Raw genomic sequence first — 18,963 nt, 5'->3', positions numbered from 1 at the left:
GCCACTTCCCTGATGAAATTAATTAGTACCTTCACCAATCACTTCCTCCATCTCTGGACCACTGAATGTTAGTTAATGTGTATCATCTGAAAAATGAACTGCCCCAACTTACCAGATCTCCTTTGATAGTATCTCATAAAGCCACCACTGTCACTTAGAAGGACAATGGCAGAAGGTACAAGAGATCCACAACAGCTTCTGCTTCCTTTCTACATCTTTGCCTTGTCACATACTGTGCTGCTTTATAATTGTGTTTCTTCTCTGAAGCTTTGAGCAAATCCTGGAGGTTTTTGGGATATACTGCACCATAAGAACTGCAGTGGTTGAAAAATGTAGCTAACTTGGTTGAAAACAACAGCTAATGGTGAAAAAGGAAGTAAATTGTTGACAAAGGTAGTAAATCCACGCTGCTTCAAATGTAATTAATAATGGACAGAAACTGGAAGGACACAAGAAAAATGTTATTCCAAAACAACGTTCAAAGCAAATTTATTTTCAAAGTATGTCTACCATATCCAACTCTGAGATTCATCTTCTTGCAGACTCCCACAAAACAAAGAAACATACTCGAATTCACAAGAAACACACAACAAAGACCAATAAGCATCTGTGTCTGAAAAAGAACAAATCATGCAAATAATTAGAAAATGTAAACAAATAATATATAGAACATGAACAAATAAATTACCCAAAATCTACTGATGCTCAGCTTTCTCTATTGCGTATTTCATCAAAAACGTTCAGTGAATGCTTCTCACTCTCAACAACCAGAGGTGCTTAAGTCCCATACCACCAGCTTCAGAAAGAGTTATTACCCTGGAACCGCCAGAGACTGTTGTCGAACAGTTTCTAACTAGTATCAGTCGTGTGCAATTGTGTGGCCGTTAGACACCAGAGCAAACAATTTTAAAATAGTGCTAATTGGGTTTGCTTGCATTATGGGCTGACAGTCGGAGAATCATGAAGTAGCGGGTTTTGATATTTTGAAAAATATCGACTGTGCATGAAGGCAATGCAGTTTGCCCTGATTTTGTTTATTTACAGTCAATAAAAGGAACACAGCAGTGTACATGCTGGATGAGCTCCTTTGTGACGACTGTTTGGAACTAATACAGTTTTATAGTACTGTAGTGGTATTTGTAGTGTTCTAATCTGTTCCATATTTCACTTCAATATGTGATTTGTTTCTCAGTTAAATGGTAGTTCAATTTTATTATACCTTTTTTAACTATTTTCATGAAACTTCAACTAATTGGGGCAGCCACTTAATTGGATCAAAGTGATATGTCCCAGTTAACCAGAATCCTCTGTTTATATTCCATGAAACAGGCCAGAAAATAGTAGGGTATGATTAGGTAGGTGCAAGTGCATTAAATGTTAGTTAGTTCCTCTAACCCTTTTCTTAATCTGCTTTTTTTCCCCTGGTTCTTTTCCTGAAAATACCTGCAAGTAAATGAATCTCAATAAGGTAGCATAAGGCATAGGAGCAGAATTTGGCTATTCAGCCCATCAAGTTTGTTCTGTTATTCCATAATGGCTGATTTATTATCCCCCTCAACTCCATCTCCTATCTCCTCCCCATAACCTTTGACACCATTACTAATCAAGAAACTACCAACCTTCGCATTATCACTCCAGTGTTTTGGGCTTAATGCACAGTAATTGTACCATTGCAGCCATACTTAATTTTATCAGAAATGATATGTTTGCAATGAATGCTCAGTTCATTATCTGTGTATTCAGTGATGCTGAAGAAAAAAAAATCTGAAAGCAGAGCTCTTAAGCACATTTTTAAATTGGAGTACTATTTACAGCTAATCCACCAATCTGATGAAGGTGAAAACTGGTTTTGCATTTTTGTCCATGACATATGCAGTCACCTCCTTCCCAACCTACTTTATTAAAGAGGGCTCTCAGAACTCTCAACATGGATAAAATAGTCTCTCAAGAGTTTTCAAAGGAAGCCCGATGCTCTGGGCATTCAGATAGTGAGAAGTTTCACAGTCAGAAGTCACCCTTTCTCACTGTGGGACACATGATACCACGATAGATCATTTTAATCACTGCAGTTTACCATAAGTTTTATTTTGTGTATGCCCTATTCAGAATCAATTTTTAAAGCTATTTTATGGGAGATACAACCATGTTGTTGGAATATACAGAAACAGTATATACACGAATCAATAAGGAATATTAATGGTTTAAATGTTTTCCAAATAAACTATAATGGAATTGGGCAGAATCGATGTGGATTTGGGAAAGAAAAATAATGAAGTACTTTTTGAGGACGTGCATAGTAGAATAGTTAAGCGGGAACCAGCTCACTATTCTACTGTGTATTTAGCTTCCTGGAAGAATTTGATGTGGTTCCATGCAGGAGGTTGGTAAAAGTGAAGACAATATGAAATTGGAAGAAACATGCCAAAATATATTGAATATTGATTATTGAACAAAAAGGAAAGAATGGGAATAAACAGGACCCCTTCAGATTAGCAGTCTGTGACAAGCAACTTAAGGCAGAGCTGTGTGGTGTCCAGCTTTTCACAATCTATGTGGGTGATTTCTTATTTCCCTATTGATAGAAAATTTAGTGGTATTTTGAGTACTGAGGTGGAGTAAAGTGAATTGAGGGAGATGTAGACAAGCTGAGGGAATTGGATGAAGGTATGCAATATCATGTGGAGAATGAGGTAATTTACTTCAGTGCAGAAAACAGAAACACACAGTATTGTGGAATACTCTGTGAAAACACAGGGAACAACTATGACCAAGAGCTAGGATAAGAGGCTCTGAGTGTCCAATGTGTTGGTGTGGGAGAGCGTTCTCCAGCATTTAAAGGTTTACGAGTTCACCAAGCAACGTTGAAGTGCTATTCCATCCCAGTGGATGAAGATGAAATTACTTCAAGCACAGAAGATGTGGTCTTTTCGACCACAGATACACAAGCCACAGCAATTCGCTCTGGAGAGAGTCATCATACTCCAGGTCAGACGAGAGATAACCCAGGTCAGGTTGCAGACCACGGTACCCAGGTAGATTCTTTGCATGATGGCGGTGGTGAAGTGGTAGAGAAGAAGAGGAAGGTCAAATGGCCAGCAATGGCAGATGAGAAGGCTTGGCGTGTGTTTGATGAGGATATCAGTATGATGTTGGAGAACACTCTCGGGAACATCAAAGAGAAAGTTGGAAGTGATGGGTGATATGATTTATAATGTTGGAAAGTACAGGTTTGGTTTGGTTTAGTTGAGTTGAAGAAAGCAAAACCTACACAGCAACCAAGCAGGCGCCAGAAGGAGATTAGTAGGTTGAGGAGAGAGCTTAGATCGTTGAGACAGAGGTGGAAGGTAGCAAGTGAGGGTGACAAGCCAGGGCTTGCTGGTCTCCAAGAGCAGTTTCAAATAAAGTTAGCATCACTCCGTCGTGCAGAGTCACAGCGTAAAAAGTGAAAGAAGAGAGAGAAGGCAAGAAAGGCATTCTTTGAGAACCCTCACCAGTTCACAAAGAGATTGTTTGAACAAAGTAAGATTAGGCAGCTTAATATCTCTCAACAAGAACTGGAGGATCACCTGGAAAGCTCTTACTGTAACGAACAACGGGAGGCTCCTTTGCCTGACATTTCTGGGCTTGTGAAGCCTACCGAGCCAGGAGTGAAGGTCGATCTGTCAGAACCCAAACTGGCAGAAGTCGAGCAGTTCATCAAAAAGGCAAGGTCAGGTTCAGTGCCAGGACCTAATGGAGTGCCATATAAGGTGTTCAAGAAGTGTGAAAAGCTGAGGAAATACTTGTGGAGATTGTTAAAGGTGGTGTGGAGACAAGGTGTTGTTCCTTTGTCATGGAGTGAGGTTGAAGGAGTATACATCCTGAAGGAAGAGATTTCTATTACATTGAATCAGTTCTGACCAATTTCACTCCTGAATGTAGAGAGGAAGATTATGTTTGGCATTCTAGCAGAAAGAATATCTTCATTTGTGATAGAAAATGGAGTGGTAAATACATCTGTGCAGAAGGCAGGAATACTAGGCTTCCCGGGATGCCTTGAACATACTAGTATGATGTGGCATACCATCCAGGAGTCGAAAAAGTTGAGAAGAAATCTAGCTGTAGTTTGGCTTGATCTTGCAAATGCGTATGGTTCCGTTCCCCATGTCCTGATTGAGTTTGTAATGGAATTCCAATGGATTCGTGCTAAGGTGAGGAACTTCGTTATGCAGTACTACAACGATTTCCGGATGAGGTTTTCGTCTCAGCAGTTTACAACTAGGTGGCAGAGTTTGGACGTTGGTATCCCAACGGGATGTGCGATTTCACCCATCCTTTTTTGTGTTAGCCATGGAGGTCATTGTGAGGGCTGCAGAATCAGTGGGACCAGGTGTCGCACTTGATGGCAGAGGGAAGTTGCCACCAATACGTGCGTTCATGGACGATCTCAACCTTTTGGGTCCTAGCACGGAGGCAGTGGGAAGCGTACTATCTAGACTCGAGGAGCTAATAGATTGGGGAAGAATGAAGTTCAAGACCAAGAAGTCAAGGAGCCTTGTTTTTAGGAATGGAAAGCTGGTTGACTTTCATTTCACCCTTTGTGGAGAGGAGATTCCATCCATTCAGGACCAACCAGTTAAGAGCCTCAGGTGATGGTACACAGAGGAGCTGAGAGACGCCAAGAGGGTTCAAGAGACAGGAGAACAGATCAGCAGAAGTCTGATGTCTGTCGACAAGTGTGGTTTGCCTGGCAAGTTGAAGTTGTGGTGCTTGCAGTACGGACTGATGCCATGGATAATGTGGTCACTATCTCTACGAAGTGGCAATGTCCCATGTTGAGGCAATGGAATAGAAGATCACCAAGTATATGAAGAAGTGGCTTGGAGTACCGAGCAGCCTCACTAATATTGCAATTCACAGTAGCCAGACAAAGCTTACCATCCCAGTGCAATTCCTTGTTGAGGTCAAGGTAGCCAAGGTCGGATCATTCTTGATACTTCAAGACTCAAAAGACCCTGTCATCAAGAACATCCAGCCGGATGTGAGATTAGGCAGGAAGTGGTCAGCCTGGGCAGCAGTTGATGAGGCAGAGTCAAGATTGAAGCACAAGGAGATGGTCAGGGCTACCCAGCTAGGCCACCAGGGACTTGGATGGACAACCCACAAGTGGTGGTCATCTTCTACAGGTAAGGAGCATTGTGAGCTTGTAACACATGAAATACGAGAGATAGAAGAGGTTGGCTAAAGCAGCTGGCCTGACCAAACAAGGGGCTTGGTCCTGTGTTGAAAGTGTTGAACAACGACATCTATCTTGGAATGTCCTATGGCAGATGGAACCACTCCGCATTTCTTTTCTATATAGAGCAGTGTATGACCTGCTCCCAACACCTGTCAACCTCAGCACCTGGTATGAAGATAAGAGAGACAGGTGTGCTGCTTGTGGCGAGAAGGGAACACTTCAGCATATTTTGAGTGCCTGCAGAGTCAATCTTTCCAGTGGCATGTACACTTGGAGACATAACAACGTTCTCAAAGTTGTAACAGAAGCGGTTGAGCAGAGAGTACTGCAGCACAACTTATTTCATGCCCCATGCTGCACAGAACATTGCATATCATTTGTGAAAGAAGGTTCTAATTCAAGGGTGTACAGCACAAGCCCACGATCAAGTATACTTTCTTCAGCCAATGATTGGTGTGTCAAGGCCAACCTGGATGGGAAAGGCTGTTTCCCAGAGCAAATAGTTTTTACTACATTGCGTCCAGATATAATCATCTGGTCTGATACCAGTAGAGAAGTGGTTATTGGTGAACTCAGTCCCCTGGGAAGACAACATCGATGAAGCCCATGAGCACAAGTTAACCAAGTATGCAGAATTAAGATCAGAGTGCAGGGACAGAGGGTGGAAGGTCTCATGCTATCCATTCGAAGTAGGTTGCCGTGGCTTTATTGTGTTCACTTTCCAGAAGTGGCTGCGTGACCTTGGCTTTACTAGAAGAGAGATCAAGTCAACCAGCAGGTCTGTTGCTGAGGCAGGATCATCATGGGTGTGGACCAAGTACGTCCAGAGGGGCAGATAGACAGTGTATCCATCTTTTGTAAACTCAATAGCTGCATAGACACCTGAAGAATGGACTATCTGTTGGATGGAAGTGACCAACAACTCTGCCAGAGGCCGATGCCAAGTTGTTAAGCTCACCAGTGGGAGGTGGTGCTTTAGCACTGCTGGCCCATCACCTCGAGGGAGTCTTGATCATAAGCGGGCCGAAACTCCTGAAGACAGGTGGCAGATCAACTGATGATCCCACTGATGATAGCACAGGACAGTTAACTTCTTAGTCCACGTGTATTTTCAATTCTTTGTAAATGGCAAGCAAGAAATTGGATGGTATTAATGTTCAAGGAAGCTGGGTGTCCTTGTGCACACGTCACTGAAACCCAGTGGATGCAATAGGAGAACAGGAAGGTGAATGGTATGTTAGGATTTATTATGGGAGTGTTGGAATAAAGAGTAAGGGATTCTCACTTCATTTGCACAGGGCTGTGGGGCAGTGTGCAAGCACTGGTTTCATGGAGTTATGGAGAGAAAGAACATACTGATAGTACATCAATCACGCATTTAAACTCGTCCAATGCTCTTTCCCTTTTGTTTTAATTCGCCCTACAAGCTCCTTTTTAAGGACAGGGAGCACAGCAAAGATTCACTATTTGTACATATATGTACTTTGATAATAAATTTGACTTTGACTTCATTTATTTACTCTTTCCTTGCACCTCCTCCCTCATTGCCATTAAGGGCTCCAAACAGTCCTTCCAGGTGAGGCGATTCTTCACCTGTGAGACTGTTGGGATCGTATCTACTGCTTCCGGTGTGGCCTCCTGTATATTGGTGAGACCCGACGTAGATTGGGAGACCACTTCATGGAGCATCTTCACCCTGTCTGTCACAAAAAGCTGGATCTCCTAGTGGCTACCCATTTCAATTTCCATTCCAACATGTCAGTCAATGGCCCCCTCTACTGTATTGATGAGGCCACACTCGGGTTGGAGAAGCAACACTTTATATTCTGGCAACACGAGTGAATCTGCAGATGCTGGAAATAAATAAAAACACAAAACGCTGGCAGAACTCAGCAGGCCAGACAGCATCTATGGGAGGAGGTAGTGACGACGTTTCGGCCTGAAACGTCGTCACTACCTCCTCCCATAAATGCTGTCTGGCTTGCTGAGTTTTGCCAGCATTTTGTGTTTTTACTTTATGGTTCTGTCTGGATAGCTTCCAACCCGATTTCTTGAACTTCTGGTAATGACCCCCCTCCCTCCCCCACTTCACCATTCCCCATTCCTGTTTTCCTCCCTCACTTAATCTCCTTACTTGCAATCACCTCCCTCTGGTGCTCCTCCCTCTTCCCTCTCATCAATGGTCTTCTGTCCTCTTCTCCAGCTCTTTATCTTTCATCAATCAACTCCACCCCCTCCTCCTCTCCCAGTTTCACTTATCCCCTATCACATTCCTCTCCTCCCCGCACCTTCTTATTCTGGCGTCTCACATTCCTTTCCAATCCCAATAAAGGGTCTCAGCCCAAAATGTTGACTGTTTACTCTTTTCCATAGCTATTGCCTGACCTGCTGATTTCCTCCAGCAATTTGTAAGTTGCTTTAGAATGTCTATCTGTGTCATTAAGCATAATAGAAGTCATACAGCAAAGAAAAGATCCTTCACCTCATGTCCGTGCTGAGAATCAAGCATGCATTTACACTCATTAATCCTATTTTAACCCACCCACATTCCCTTCAGCTCCTAAGTTCCTCCATTTACCCACGCACTACGGTGGCCCATCAGCCTTCCAGTCTGCATGTGGAATTTGGAAGGAAATCCATCTCCAGGAAGAAACCCACTTGGTCACAGTGCAGACTGCATGGACAGCAGAGGAAGTCAGGATTAAACCTCAACCCCTGAGTAAGAGGCAGCAAACCGGGCAACTGTGGCCATTTTTCTCCCTCACTGAGTGCATAATCAGGGTATTTTCCTTTTAGTTGAATTACAGTAATATCTTAATTTCTCATTCTTATTTACCTTAGTGAGCTAATTATTGTACTTACAATTTCTTTTTCTATTTTACTTGCATTGAAATGTTGAGATTAGGCATTTGCGTGCATATAAATTACATATTCTTGAACTTTCTTGCAGACCTCATCGGTATCATTCTGAACCACAGCCAAAGTGCAGAAGAGCTCCTAAAATGCAGGAAGGTTCTGCATGAGGATATATTGAAGTACCTAAATAAACAAGGTTTCGAGCTTTCTCCATTGTCGGACAAACAGCAACTTATTGATTACGCTTTGGCCTATTGGAGTATAACAGAAATGAACGGAGAGCCATCAACAGCTGAAACCAATCTGCAATTCCCACACCCAATACCAAAGGAAGAACTGGAGGAGGCAAGTAGACAAGAAAGTTGTACTTCACAAGAAAGTGTTCTCTTAAGAACCCCATGATATACTTGAAATGGAGGTTGTTTCTTATTAGATTAATTTTTGGGAGTGTAAAAAAGAGCCGTGAAATGGGATGAAAATCAAGTTGCTGTAACTAACAGAATGGTGGATAAGATCAGTTTGGCAAAATGATTCATCAAAGCTGCTAACTCATCTCTTGGGGTATTGTTTCAAATTTAACATAGGAAAGAATTTTCTACACTGTGTTTACCATCTGGAATACACTGTCAGGGGTAGTAGTTGACAGAGTTTTAATTCTATAGATCTAAAAAGAACTGGTTAAGTATCTAAAAGGAATGAATTTAATGGGCCGTAGAGAAATGACTGGAAAGTATTACTAACTGGGGTTGAGCTGAATTGTGAGCTTGGAATTCTGAATGGAATTATTCTGTCATTCTGTGAAATCATATTCCTTTGTTGAATTCAATTAGAAGAAAACACCAAATATAGTAATACAGATGTGGTGAAATACAAAATCAAGGTTCAAAGTAAATTTATTATTGAAGTATGTATACTGCATACAATTCTGAGGTTTGTTATCCCACATGCAGCCACAAAAAAGAAACATCATGGAACCTAATTGAAGAAAACATCAAACACCCAACGTGTGATAAAGAACAAATCATGCAAAAAGCAGCTTTGAACATACAGAATATTAAACATCAAACATATTAAATACATATAAAGTGCTGGAGGAACTCAGCAGACCAGGAACCATACATGGAAAGGAATGAACAGTTGATGTTTCTGCTGAGAACCTTCATCAGGACTGGAAACGTAGGAGGAAGAAGCCAGGACAAGAAGGTGGAGGGATAGGAAGGTGATAGGTGCTGCTAGGTGTGTGAGGGGATGAAATAAGAAGCCTGGAGATGATGGATGGAAAAGGCCTTAAGACATAAGAGAATTAGACCATTCAGCCCATCAAGTCTGCTCTGCCATTCGATCATGGCTAATTTATTATTCCTATCAAGCTGATTCTTCTACTTTCTCCCTGTAATTTTGGCATCCTGACTAATCAAGAACTTTCCAACCTCCATTTTAAATATACCCAATGATGGCCTCCACAGTCATCTGTAGCAATGGATTTCACACATTCACAATGCTCTGGTCTTTTAAATAAATAAATAAATAAATAAATAAATAATAAAAAAAATCCTCCTAATCTAAATGGACATCCCTCTAATTTGTCACAGTGTCCTCTGGTCCTAGACTCCCATACTGTAGGAAACATCATCTTGACAGCCACTCTATCTAGGCCTTTCAATATTCAGTAGATTTCACTGAGATCCACCTCTTTTCTCCTATACATCACTGAGTACAGACCTAGAGCCATCAAACGCTCCTCATACATTAACCTTTCCATTCCTGGAATCATGACCCTCCTCTGGTCCCTCTCCAATGCCTGCACATCTTGTCTTTGAGAAGTGGCCCAAAACTGCTCAGTTTGCCAACTGCAGTCTCACCCATGCCTTATAAAGCCTCAGCTTTACATCCTGGCTTGTATATTCTATTTCTCTTGAAGTGAATGCAAACATTGTATTTGCCTTCCTGAACCAGTGACTCAACCTGCAGGTTAACCTTTAAGGAATCCTGCATGAGGACTCCCAAGTCACTTTGCACTTCTGATTTTTGAATTTTCTGTGGTTTCACTCATTCTACCAACGTGCACGATTATACCCTTCCCTACACTACTCAATCAGCAGTGTTACGGGACCATGTTGAGGAAATGGGGCTGCACTAGTTGACCTTCAGCTCTTGAGAGAAGGAGGAAGTGATAGGTAGGAGGTAGTCACCCCTAAAATGCAAAGGGCTGATACCTGGTGACTGTCAGGAGAAGAGAAAAGAACCCTGTGTGTACCCCTGTGGCTGTTCCCCTCAATGATAATTACACCACTTTGGATACTTCTGGTGGGGGAAGGAAGTCATAGCAACCAGGTCTCTGGTATTAAGTCTGACCCTGTTGCTCGATTGGGAAGAGGAATGCAGTAGTGATAGTGGATTCCATAGAGGAGCAGACAGGAGATCCTGTGGATGTGAAGGAGACATAGAGATGGTATGTTGCCTCCCGGGTGCCAGAGTCAGGGATGTCTCAGTTCGAGCCCATAGCATTCTAAAGGGGGAGAGTGAGAAGCCAGAAGTCATGGTGAATATCGGTACAACAACATAGATAAGAAAAGGGAGGAAGTCCTCAAGAGAGAATATAGGGAGCTAGAAAGCTGAGAAGCAGGACCTCCAGGGTAGTAATTCCAGGATTGTTGCCTGTGCCATACACCACTGAGGGGAAAAACAGGATGATTTGGCAGATGAATGCGTGGCTGAGGAATAGGTGCAGGGTTTCAGTTATTTGGATCATTTGGATCCCTTCTGGGGAGTAATGACCTGTTCAAAAAGGACCCGTTACACCTGAATCTGAGAGGGGACCAATATCCTTGTGGGCAGATTTGCTTGAGCTGTTGGGGAGGACTTAATCTAATTTGGCAGGGGGATGAGAACCAGAGTGACAGGCTGGGGGATGCTGCAGTTGGTAAGCAATTAGATGCACTGTGTAGTGAGACTGTGAGGGAAAAGCAGGCAGATGATAGGGCAACATTAGTCAGTGGGATGAATTGAAGTATAACATTGGGACAAAATCAAAAATTGTGATGAATGTGTTTTATTAGAATGTACATAGTATACAGGATAAGGTAGATGATTTTGTAGTGCAGTTAGAAATTGGCGGGTATGACGTTGTGAGCATCACTGAGTTGTGGGAGCTTAACATCCAAGGATACATAATATAATAAATGAACAGAGTGCTACCAGGTTTGGATATGGCGCAAGTGCAGAGTGAGAGACACTGAAGCAGGATGGTAGTCCATAGATTTTAACATGAACAGTGTTAAAGGGAAACTAAACAATAAACTCTGGGCCAAACAGGGCCATTAACTAAAACCCTGAAAAGCAACACGAAGCCTACACTGCGGCTGTAAAGAACATCTAAACATTAAATGAATACCACTAGTCTTCAGAGTCAGTTGACCTTTGCCTTACTCATCAGTGTTGGCGCATGGCCAAGTGGTTAAGGCGTCGGTCTAGTGATCTGAAGGTCACTAGTTTGAGCCTTGGCTGAGGTAGCGTGTTGTGTCCTTGAGTAAGGCACTTGACCACACATTGCTCTGCGACAACACCGGTGCCAAGCTGTATGGGTCCTAATGCTCTTCCCTTGGACAACATTGATGGTGTGGAGAGGGGCGACTTGCAGCTTGGGCAACTGCTGGTCTCCCATAATATATATATATATAAAAAACCTTGCCCAGGCTTGCACCCTGGAAACTTATCAAGGTGCAAATCCATGGTCTATCGAGATTAAGAAGCCTACACATACACACTACACACTCATAAAGCAATCCTGTTAAGGGGGTAATTGAAGTTGTAGATCCAGTGGGAGTGAAGGATAGGTGATCTGCTTCCAGGTTAGGCTTGTGTGCAGCTTTCAGGGGAGCCTGCAAATGGTTCTGTTTCCATGGCCTGCTGCCCTTTTCCTTCTCGGTGTTATGGGCTTGGAGGCTTGTCATTGTCTAGGTTAATTAAGGGTAAATGTGTAAGTGATACACATTGCACCCACTGTGTACCAGCGCTGGAGAAAAAGAATCAGACTTGGTCTTTGATGGAGTCAACTTCATGGGTGGTGTCAGATAAATCCATGTTGAGTGTTTCAAGATTCAAGATTGCTTAATATCATTTCCAGTACACAAGTGTGAAGGAGAATGAAATAATTGTTACTCCAGATCTGATACAGCTCAGAAATAATAATGTTTTCATATCACCAAACAAAAATAATAGCAACAGTAAGATCAAGAACACAATAATAAAAATACACAATAAATATAAATACATTAGGTACAGAGATGTTAGGGGGTAAGTTTTTTTATGTAGAGAATGGCGAGTGCGTGGAATGGGCTTCTGGCAACGGTGGTGGAGGTGGATACAATAGGGTCTTTGAAGAGACTCCTGGTATTCAATGTATTTATCTTTGTTGTACTGTTCAATTTTTTTTTAACAGAAAGCTGACTTTATTCTTTTTTCTTAACACATTCCAGTATTAGCAAGTGGTAGTTGGAGTCTCAGAAGGTGAACAAATGGGCAAGGCATCTGCGAATGGTTCTTCCAGCTTCTGAACTCTCAGAATTCTTCCTTTGGACAACAGGCCAAAGTGTGGGACTTTTGGGTCGATGCAATTCTTCACTTTACCTATTGTGTTTTTGAACAGCTCTTTGGGCTCATCCACACACCAATCTGAGTAAACAACTAGAAAATCAGGTATATTAATCTTCAGGAGAAAGCTTCTTTATGAACAGCTTGTAATTATGCAACCCAGTGTATCTGTTCAGATGACAGAACTACATTTGCTTGTTACTATCATTTCAGTTAACTGATAGATTTCCTCCACGATCTAAGTGTAAATTTTGTTTTGATATATTTTTACTTGTTGGTGGTTTGATGTTTATTTTTTAGAAGCTTTCTTTTTGACGCATGGCTCAGTGGGTTTTCTTTTAGGACACGCAGAGGGGTGTGTCCAGACAGGTATATGTAGTTCACCACACTCACTTTTCTTGCTTAGTAGGGTTCTTTATTAACAATTTTCAATTTTTAAGATAATTTTTTTGAGGCATTGTAAGTATTGTTACTTTGATGTGCCTGTGTATTTTTGAATAATAATAATAAAAAGATTTGAGAAAAAAATGTATCTGTTCAGATGACAGAACTACAAACCTGTAACAATGAATTAAGTGCACTTCCGAAGTAATTTGTTTTGGAAACCATTTTCAGTTTTATAGCCTGAAAGGATTTGAAATTTGTGTGGATTTATGTAATGGGTGGGCATTTTCCTGCATAAATGACACTGGATAATAAAATTTAAAAATGACCCTCCTTCTGGATTTGCAACTATTTTCACATATGGAAGTTTTAGCAACTATTGTAATCTTAGGAACCTATCTTCTACTTTAAAAAAAACAGTACTGTGCCGAAGTCTTAGACACATAATGAAGTTAGGACTGATCAGACACCTCCCTGATGGTATTGCATGATGGATTTTACTGAGTTAAGTATTGTATGTAATTAGTTTTGCTAAAACAAGTGTACGGGACATTGGAAAAAATGTTGAATTTCCCCATGGGGATGAATAAAGTATCTATCTATCTATCTAATCTGTTTGTACTTCTCAGCATTGAGGATTCCATTAATTCTGACCAGATCACCAACTCCATTTGCAGAAATGCAGGCCCAAACCGGCAGGGAACCTCTGACATGTTTTCCTGTTTGCTGCAGACACGCATCTGTGTATCGCTCTCCAGCTTTTCCATAGACAAACTGCCTCCTGTCTGAGCCAAAAATTTCAAATTTTGACTTGTCATTCCTGAGTAGTTGCTGCCATCGTTCAGCACACCCGTCCTGGGTTTTTGTGCGTAGGCGAGTCTCTTGGCTTTGTTTCCACCTCGAAGGAATGATTTTTTGGCAGCAACTCTTCTATGAACATTTCTGACAAGACTTCTCCAGATTATAGAGGGGTGTACTTGGGTTTCAGTGGTTTCTGTGTGTTCAGAGCTGATAGCAGTACTGGACTTCCGAGTTAGAAGGGACATTAGTTTGGTGTATATCCGTCTCCTACACTCATTTCATGTTTGATCACTGCACTTCTGATTGTCAACCTTGCCTGTTTTTATGTGCTGCTTCAGAATAGATTGGACAGCACATCTTGAAACCCCTGCCTGCCACATTTCTGCTTGGGAGAGACCTTGCTGACACAGGATGAGCACCTTGTAGTCTTGTTACTAAGCTCATTCTTGTCATGGTGTAAGAATTGATGATTTGAAGATTAAGCTCCCACATCTGCCACAATCTCACCTTTTAATTTGGTTGTCCTTTGGCCAGTTTGATTTCTGTTTCAGTTAATCAGTTTAGTGCGGTCAACTCATTGTCATTTATCATTAGCATCCTGTTTGTTATCTTGGTTTGATCATGCACTAGGCTAGATACATACTAAGTAATCAAAATTTTATTTGAAAAGTTGTCTATTACTTGTATGTTACTCCAAAGAACTACAAATATTTCTTGGTAACATTTAATTTTTTCGGAAAAAATGTTTAGAAATCTAAAATGTGCTCTTTTCTACTGACACACTAATGCAGCAGGGAAAAAAAATCAAACAAAATTTGTATATAATATCTAGACTGCCTAAGTCTCTTGCACAGAACTGCAGTTATCTTAAAAAGAAAACTGATCTTTCAAAAAAGATGATTTTGGTATGAAAATGCTTTGTATTATTTTTAATCAACTGCTCAATATATTTAGAGAATGACAATTTGCATCATTTTATTTAAACCATTAGTACATATATAAATTACTTTTGTCAAGGCAATATAGAAAGGAGCCTCATGCAAGCACCGATAAAATGGAAGCAACTGGAAAATCCCGCTGAAAGTTTTTAAACAATCAGCTGGCAATGATCCAGCCCCGTGTATGTATCTGTTCAGATGACAATACTACAGGTCTGCACCAAAGAATTAAGTGCACTTCTGAAGTCGGCAAATTCTGGATAGGGAAGGACAGTGTGCTGAGGTATATCAGCTGTGACTATGATGAACAGGCTCGAAGGGGAAAACAGCCTCTGGTGCTCTTATCTCTTACCTTTATGTTATCATTTGTATTAAATAGAAGCTTGTGTTTAAATGGGACATTTATTAGAGTTTTTATGTTCTCAGTGACAGTGACGATGGGTCTCTTTCACCTAAATGTGATTTTGCTTGTTTAGCAGATAAAGCTAACTTTGAAAGTCATAGAAAGGATGCTGACCCCACCTAGGGGGGAAAAAAATTATCGGAGGAATAGGGATATAAGGTGGGGATCTTTCTTAACTGTTTATAAATGTGCTGCTTCTGGAGATGAAACATAAGCAAGAACTCTTTACTTAGTAACGTTGATAAAGAAGGATGTTCTCAAATCATTATTTTCTATGTTATTGTCTGGACTTTGGGTTTTATGCTTCTCTGGTTATTTGATTGTTACACTGTAATTGCCATTGAAGTAAATTAGTTGGATAATAAAGTTTGTATTAATCATTAATTCCTGCAGCTCATTAAGTAATACAGTGATGGAAGGGGTTGCAGTATACATTTCAGGGTCTTGACCCGAAATGCTGACAATCCTCTGCCTCCATAGATTAGCTCCTGCAGCAGTTTGTTTTTTGACTCACAGCTGGTAGTATTGATATTGGTGTTGGTTTATTGATACATGTATAAGGTACTGTTAGAAGCTTGTCTTGCATGCTGTTCATACAGATCAATCATTACACATGCATTAAGGTGGAACAATAGCAATGCAGAATAAAGTGTAAAAGCCACAGAGAAAGTGCAGTGCAAGTAAACAGAGTTCAAGATTATAACAAAGTACTTTGTAAATTATGCGGTTAAAAATTCCTCGCATTGTAAACCAAGTCCATTGAAAAGTCTGGTAGCAGCTAGATAGAAGCTGTCTTTGAGGTTGGTGGTAGGTGCTTTCAGGTATCTTCTGCCCGATGGGAGAGAATGTGCTGAGCAGTGTCCACAACTCTCTGCAGTCACTTACGGTGATGTACAGAGCAGTTGCTGTACCATGTTATGCATCCAGTTAAAATGCTTTATGAGGCATTGATAAAATGGAGCCTAGTCAGTGTTGATTTCTTGGGAAGTATGCCAGCCTGTACACCTGATAGTGGAAAAAGAAATGAACAGATGAAACTGTAATGCAGGAATAACACATACAAGTTCGCCCTACTCTAGGTCACACCCAACATTAGTTTGTTCACCTCGCTCCAAAGTCTTCAGCAGCTGTGTGCCTTTACTGAGGCAGTATATTCTCACAGGATTTATTTTTGGGAGAACATGAGATGGAGCCAGCAGTCTGAAGTACATCTGCACCTCAAGGAAAGGTGCTGCTAGCCTCCCATTATTTAAATCAAGAGCCTACTAAACTCATGAGACTGAGACGCCCTTGATCCCACCCCAAACATCGGTTTGTGTCGATGCTGTGTCATTCGCTACCCTATTACAAATTAATGCCACGAAATAACAGACAGTACACTGCATACGAATAAAGGATTATACTTATGAATCTTAACTGAAGGGGTAATAAAGAAAAAGAAAAGGGAAGTTTCTAATTAAACAGTCAAATGTGCACAAGTTGGATATCATTTTGAGCTTCTCTGTCACTAAGGCGTTGGGCCCTCAGTCAACGTGAAAGCCCACACCACCTTCTCGAATAATTAGAACTCTAACCAGATTGTATGGGTTCTTCCCAGCATCTTGTCTCTTCATCTCCTCTTGAACAAAAGCCCAAGCCCAACCTTAATTGTCCTTCACCAAGAAAACCTCCTGCTAATTGGATGGCACACATTCCACATCATCCCTCATCTTCAATAACCTGAACGGGCTGAAAGCAAAACAGACTGCTCTTACAGAGCTGCCAAATGAAATACCTACGGCATAAAAGTAAAAATGATTCTACAGTATGTCTTAAGGTCCTATGTGAACCGGGGCATTACATAAGCATGTTGAAACAATCCTTTAGTTCAAGTTGAAGTTTAACTTATTCAACAATCAGAATCAAAATCAGATTTAATATCACCGACATGTTGTGAAAAACGTTAACTTTGCTGCAGCACTAGTACGCAACATTTAATAACAGAAAAAAAACTGAATTAAAGTATATATATTAAATAGTTAAAATAGTTATGTAGTGCAAAATTTATGAAATGAAAGAAGTACTGAGGTATTGTTCTTGGTTTGAAAGTCTATTCAGAACTCAGATGGCAGAGGGGAAGAAGCTGTTCCTGAATCGCTGATTGTGTGTCTTCAGGCTCCTGTACCTCCTTCCAGATGGTATCAATGAGAAGAGGGCATATCCTGGGTAATGGAGTCCTTAATGTTGATACTGTCTTTTTGAGGCAATGTTCCTTGAAGATTTCCTGGATACTTTGGATGCCAGTGAACAGATGAATACCCATGACTACAACCACTCTGGGGCAAAACTGCAAACCACAGTACCAACAGTCACAGACAGCAGAAAACACAGAACAGATAACAACCACATACAAGATATCTATGTGAAAGCCATATGCAGTGAAACTCTTTTCCATGCTGAAACTCAGTGCAATTAGAGATTCTTCCTGCGCTGAGTTATCACTTTGAATTAGCTAAATGAAGTTGGTCTAATTTGTTCAGACATACACTGCAGTGGCATAGTCATTACTAAGTGCCCATTTGCATCATGAGTGACTTCAGTTCTACACCAGAATCCATGAAATTTAATTTATGGTGCAAGATACTCTTTAATGGTGCAATCAAAATTGTGAGAAAGTGAACAATTGAATAGTTTCTTTGTGATCCAGTTTCTGGACGAATGTGGTAGGGATATAGTCACGATTGGGATACCAGGAGAACTACTTGTTCCTCCACCAAAAATATTTATGATCACTTACAGTTACCTGGCTATAACATCCATCATGGAAAATGGCACCTCAAGCTTTGTAGCAGTGAGTTCGACGGTTAAAATAAGTATTGTAGTCCTTTGAATCTCACTTGAAGCTACATCTGTGACAAGAGTCCTTGACAAGAATGGTTTGGACCCAAATGCTGGAGTGTTCAAGGCTAGGATCGAGACATGGTTTCAAACAGAATTGAGAACCTGAGCACAAAACAAACACCAAACAAATTCACAAGTAGGCTTACAATTGAGCACCGGACCTCAGTTCAGGTGCTCCTTAAATGCTCAATTCTTGACACCCAACACATTAGACACTAGAATACTACAGCACAGTACAGGCCCTTCGGTCCTCGATGTTGTGCCGACCCATATATTCCTTAAAAAAAGTACTAAACCCACACTACCCCGTAGCACTATTTTTATTTCATCCATGTGCCTGTCCAAGAGGCTCTTAAATACAGGTAATGTTTTAGCCTCCACCTCTATCCCTGGCAAGTCATTCCAGGCACCCACAATCCTCTGAAAAAACTTACCCCGGTGTCTCTCCTAATGTTCCCTCCCTTAACTTTGTACATATGCCCTCTGGTGTTTGCTATTCGTGCCCTGGGAAACAGGTACTGGCTATCCACCCTATCTACGCCTCTCATAATCTTGTAGACCTCTCTCAAGTCCCCTCTCATCCTTCTATGCTCCAAAGAGAAAAGACCCAGCTCTGCTAACCTTGCCTCATAAGACTGGTTTTCCAATCCAGGCAACATCCTGGTAAATTTCCTCTGCACCCTCTCCATAGCTTCCACATCCTTCCTATGAGGTGACCAGAAATGAACACAATAATCTTAAGTGTGGACTCAGTAGAGATTTGTAGAGTTGCAAGATAATCTCTGCTCTTGAACTCAAACCCCCTATTAATGAAGCCTAGCATCCCATAGGCCTTCTGAACTACCCTATCAACCTGTCCAGTGACCTTGAGGGATGTATGGATTTGAACC

General features: G+C 41.2%; 1 protein-coding gene across 1 annotated transcript in view; it reads left to right on the top strand.

Annotated features, from left to right (window-relative positions):
* Nucleotides 1-13,384, top strand: part of LOC140727581 (uncharacterized) — a 167,282-nt gene extending 153,898 nt beyond the window's left edge. Inside the window, exons 9-10 of the mRNA XM_073045104.1 lie at nt 8,169-8,419; nt 12,553-13,384. Coding sequence (XP_072901205.1) covers nt 8,169-8,419; nt 12,553-12,558 — 257 coding nt within the window. The 3' untranslated portion in view covers nt 12,559-13,384. The remainder of the gene's footprint in view (nt 1-8,168; nt 8,420-12,552) is intronic.
* The last annotated feature ends 5,579 nt before the right edge of the window (nt 13,385-18,963 follow it).

This window comes from Hemitrygon akajei, chromosome 5 (assembly GCF_048418815.1).
Source record: "Hemitrygon akajei chromosome 5, sHemAka1.3, whole genome shotgun sequence".
Classification (NCBI taxonomy): domain Eukaryota; kingdom Metazoa; phylum Chordata; class Chondrichthyes; order Myliobatiformes; family Dasyatidae; genus Hemitrygon; species Hemitrygon akajei.
This window is presented reverse-complemented; position numbering and strand designations above follow the sequence as displayed.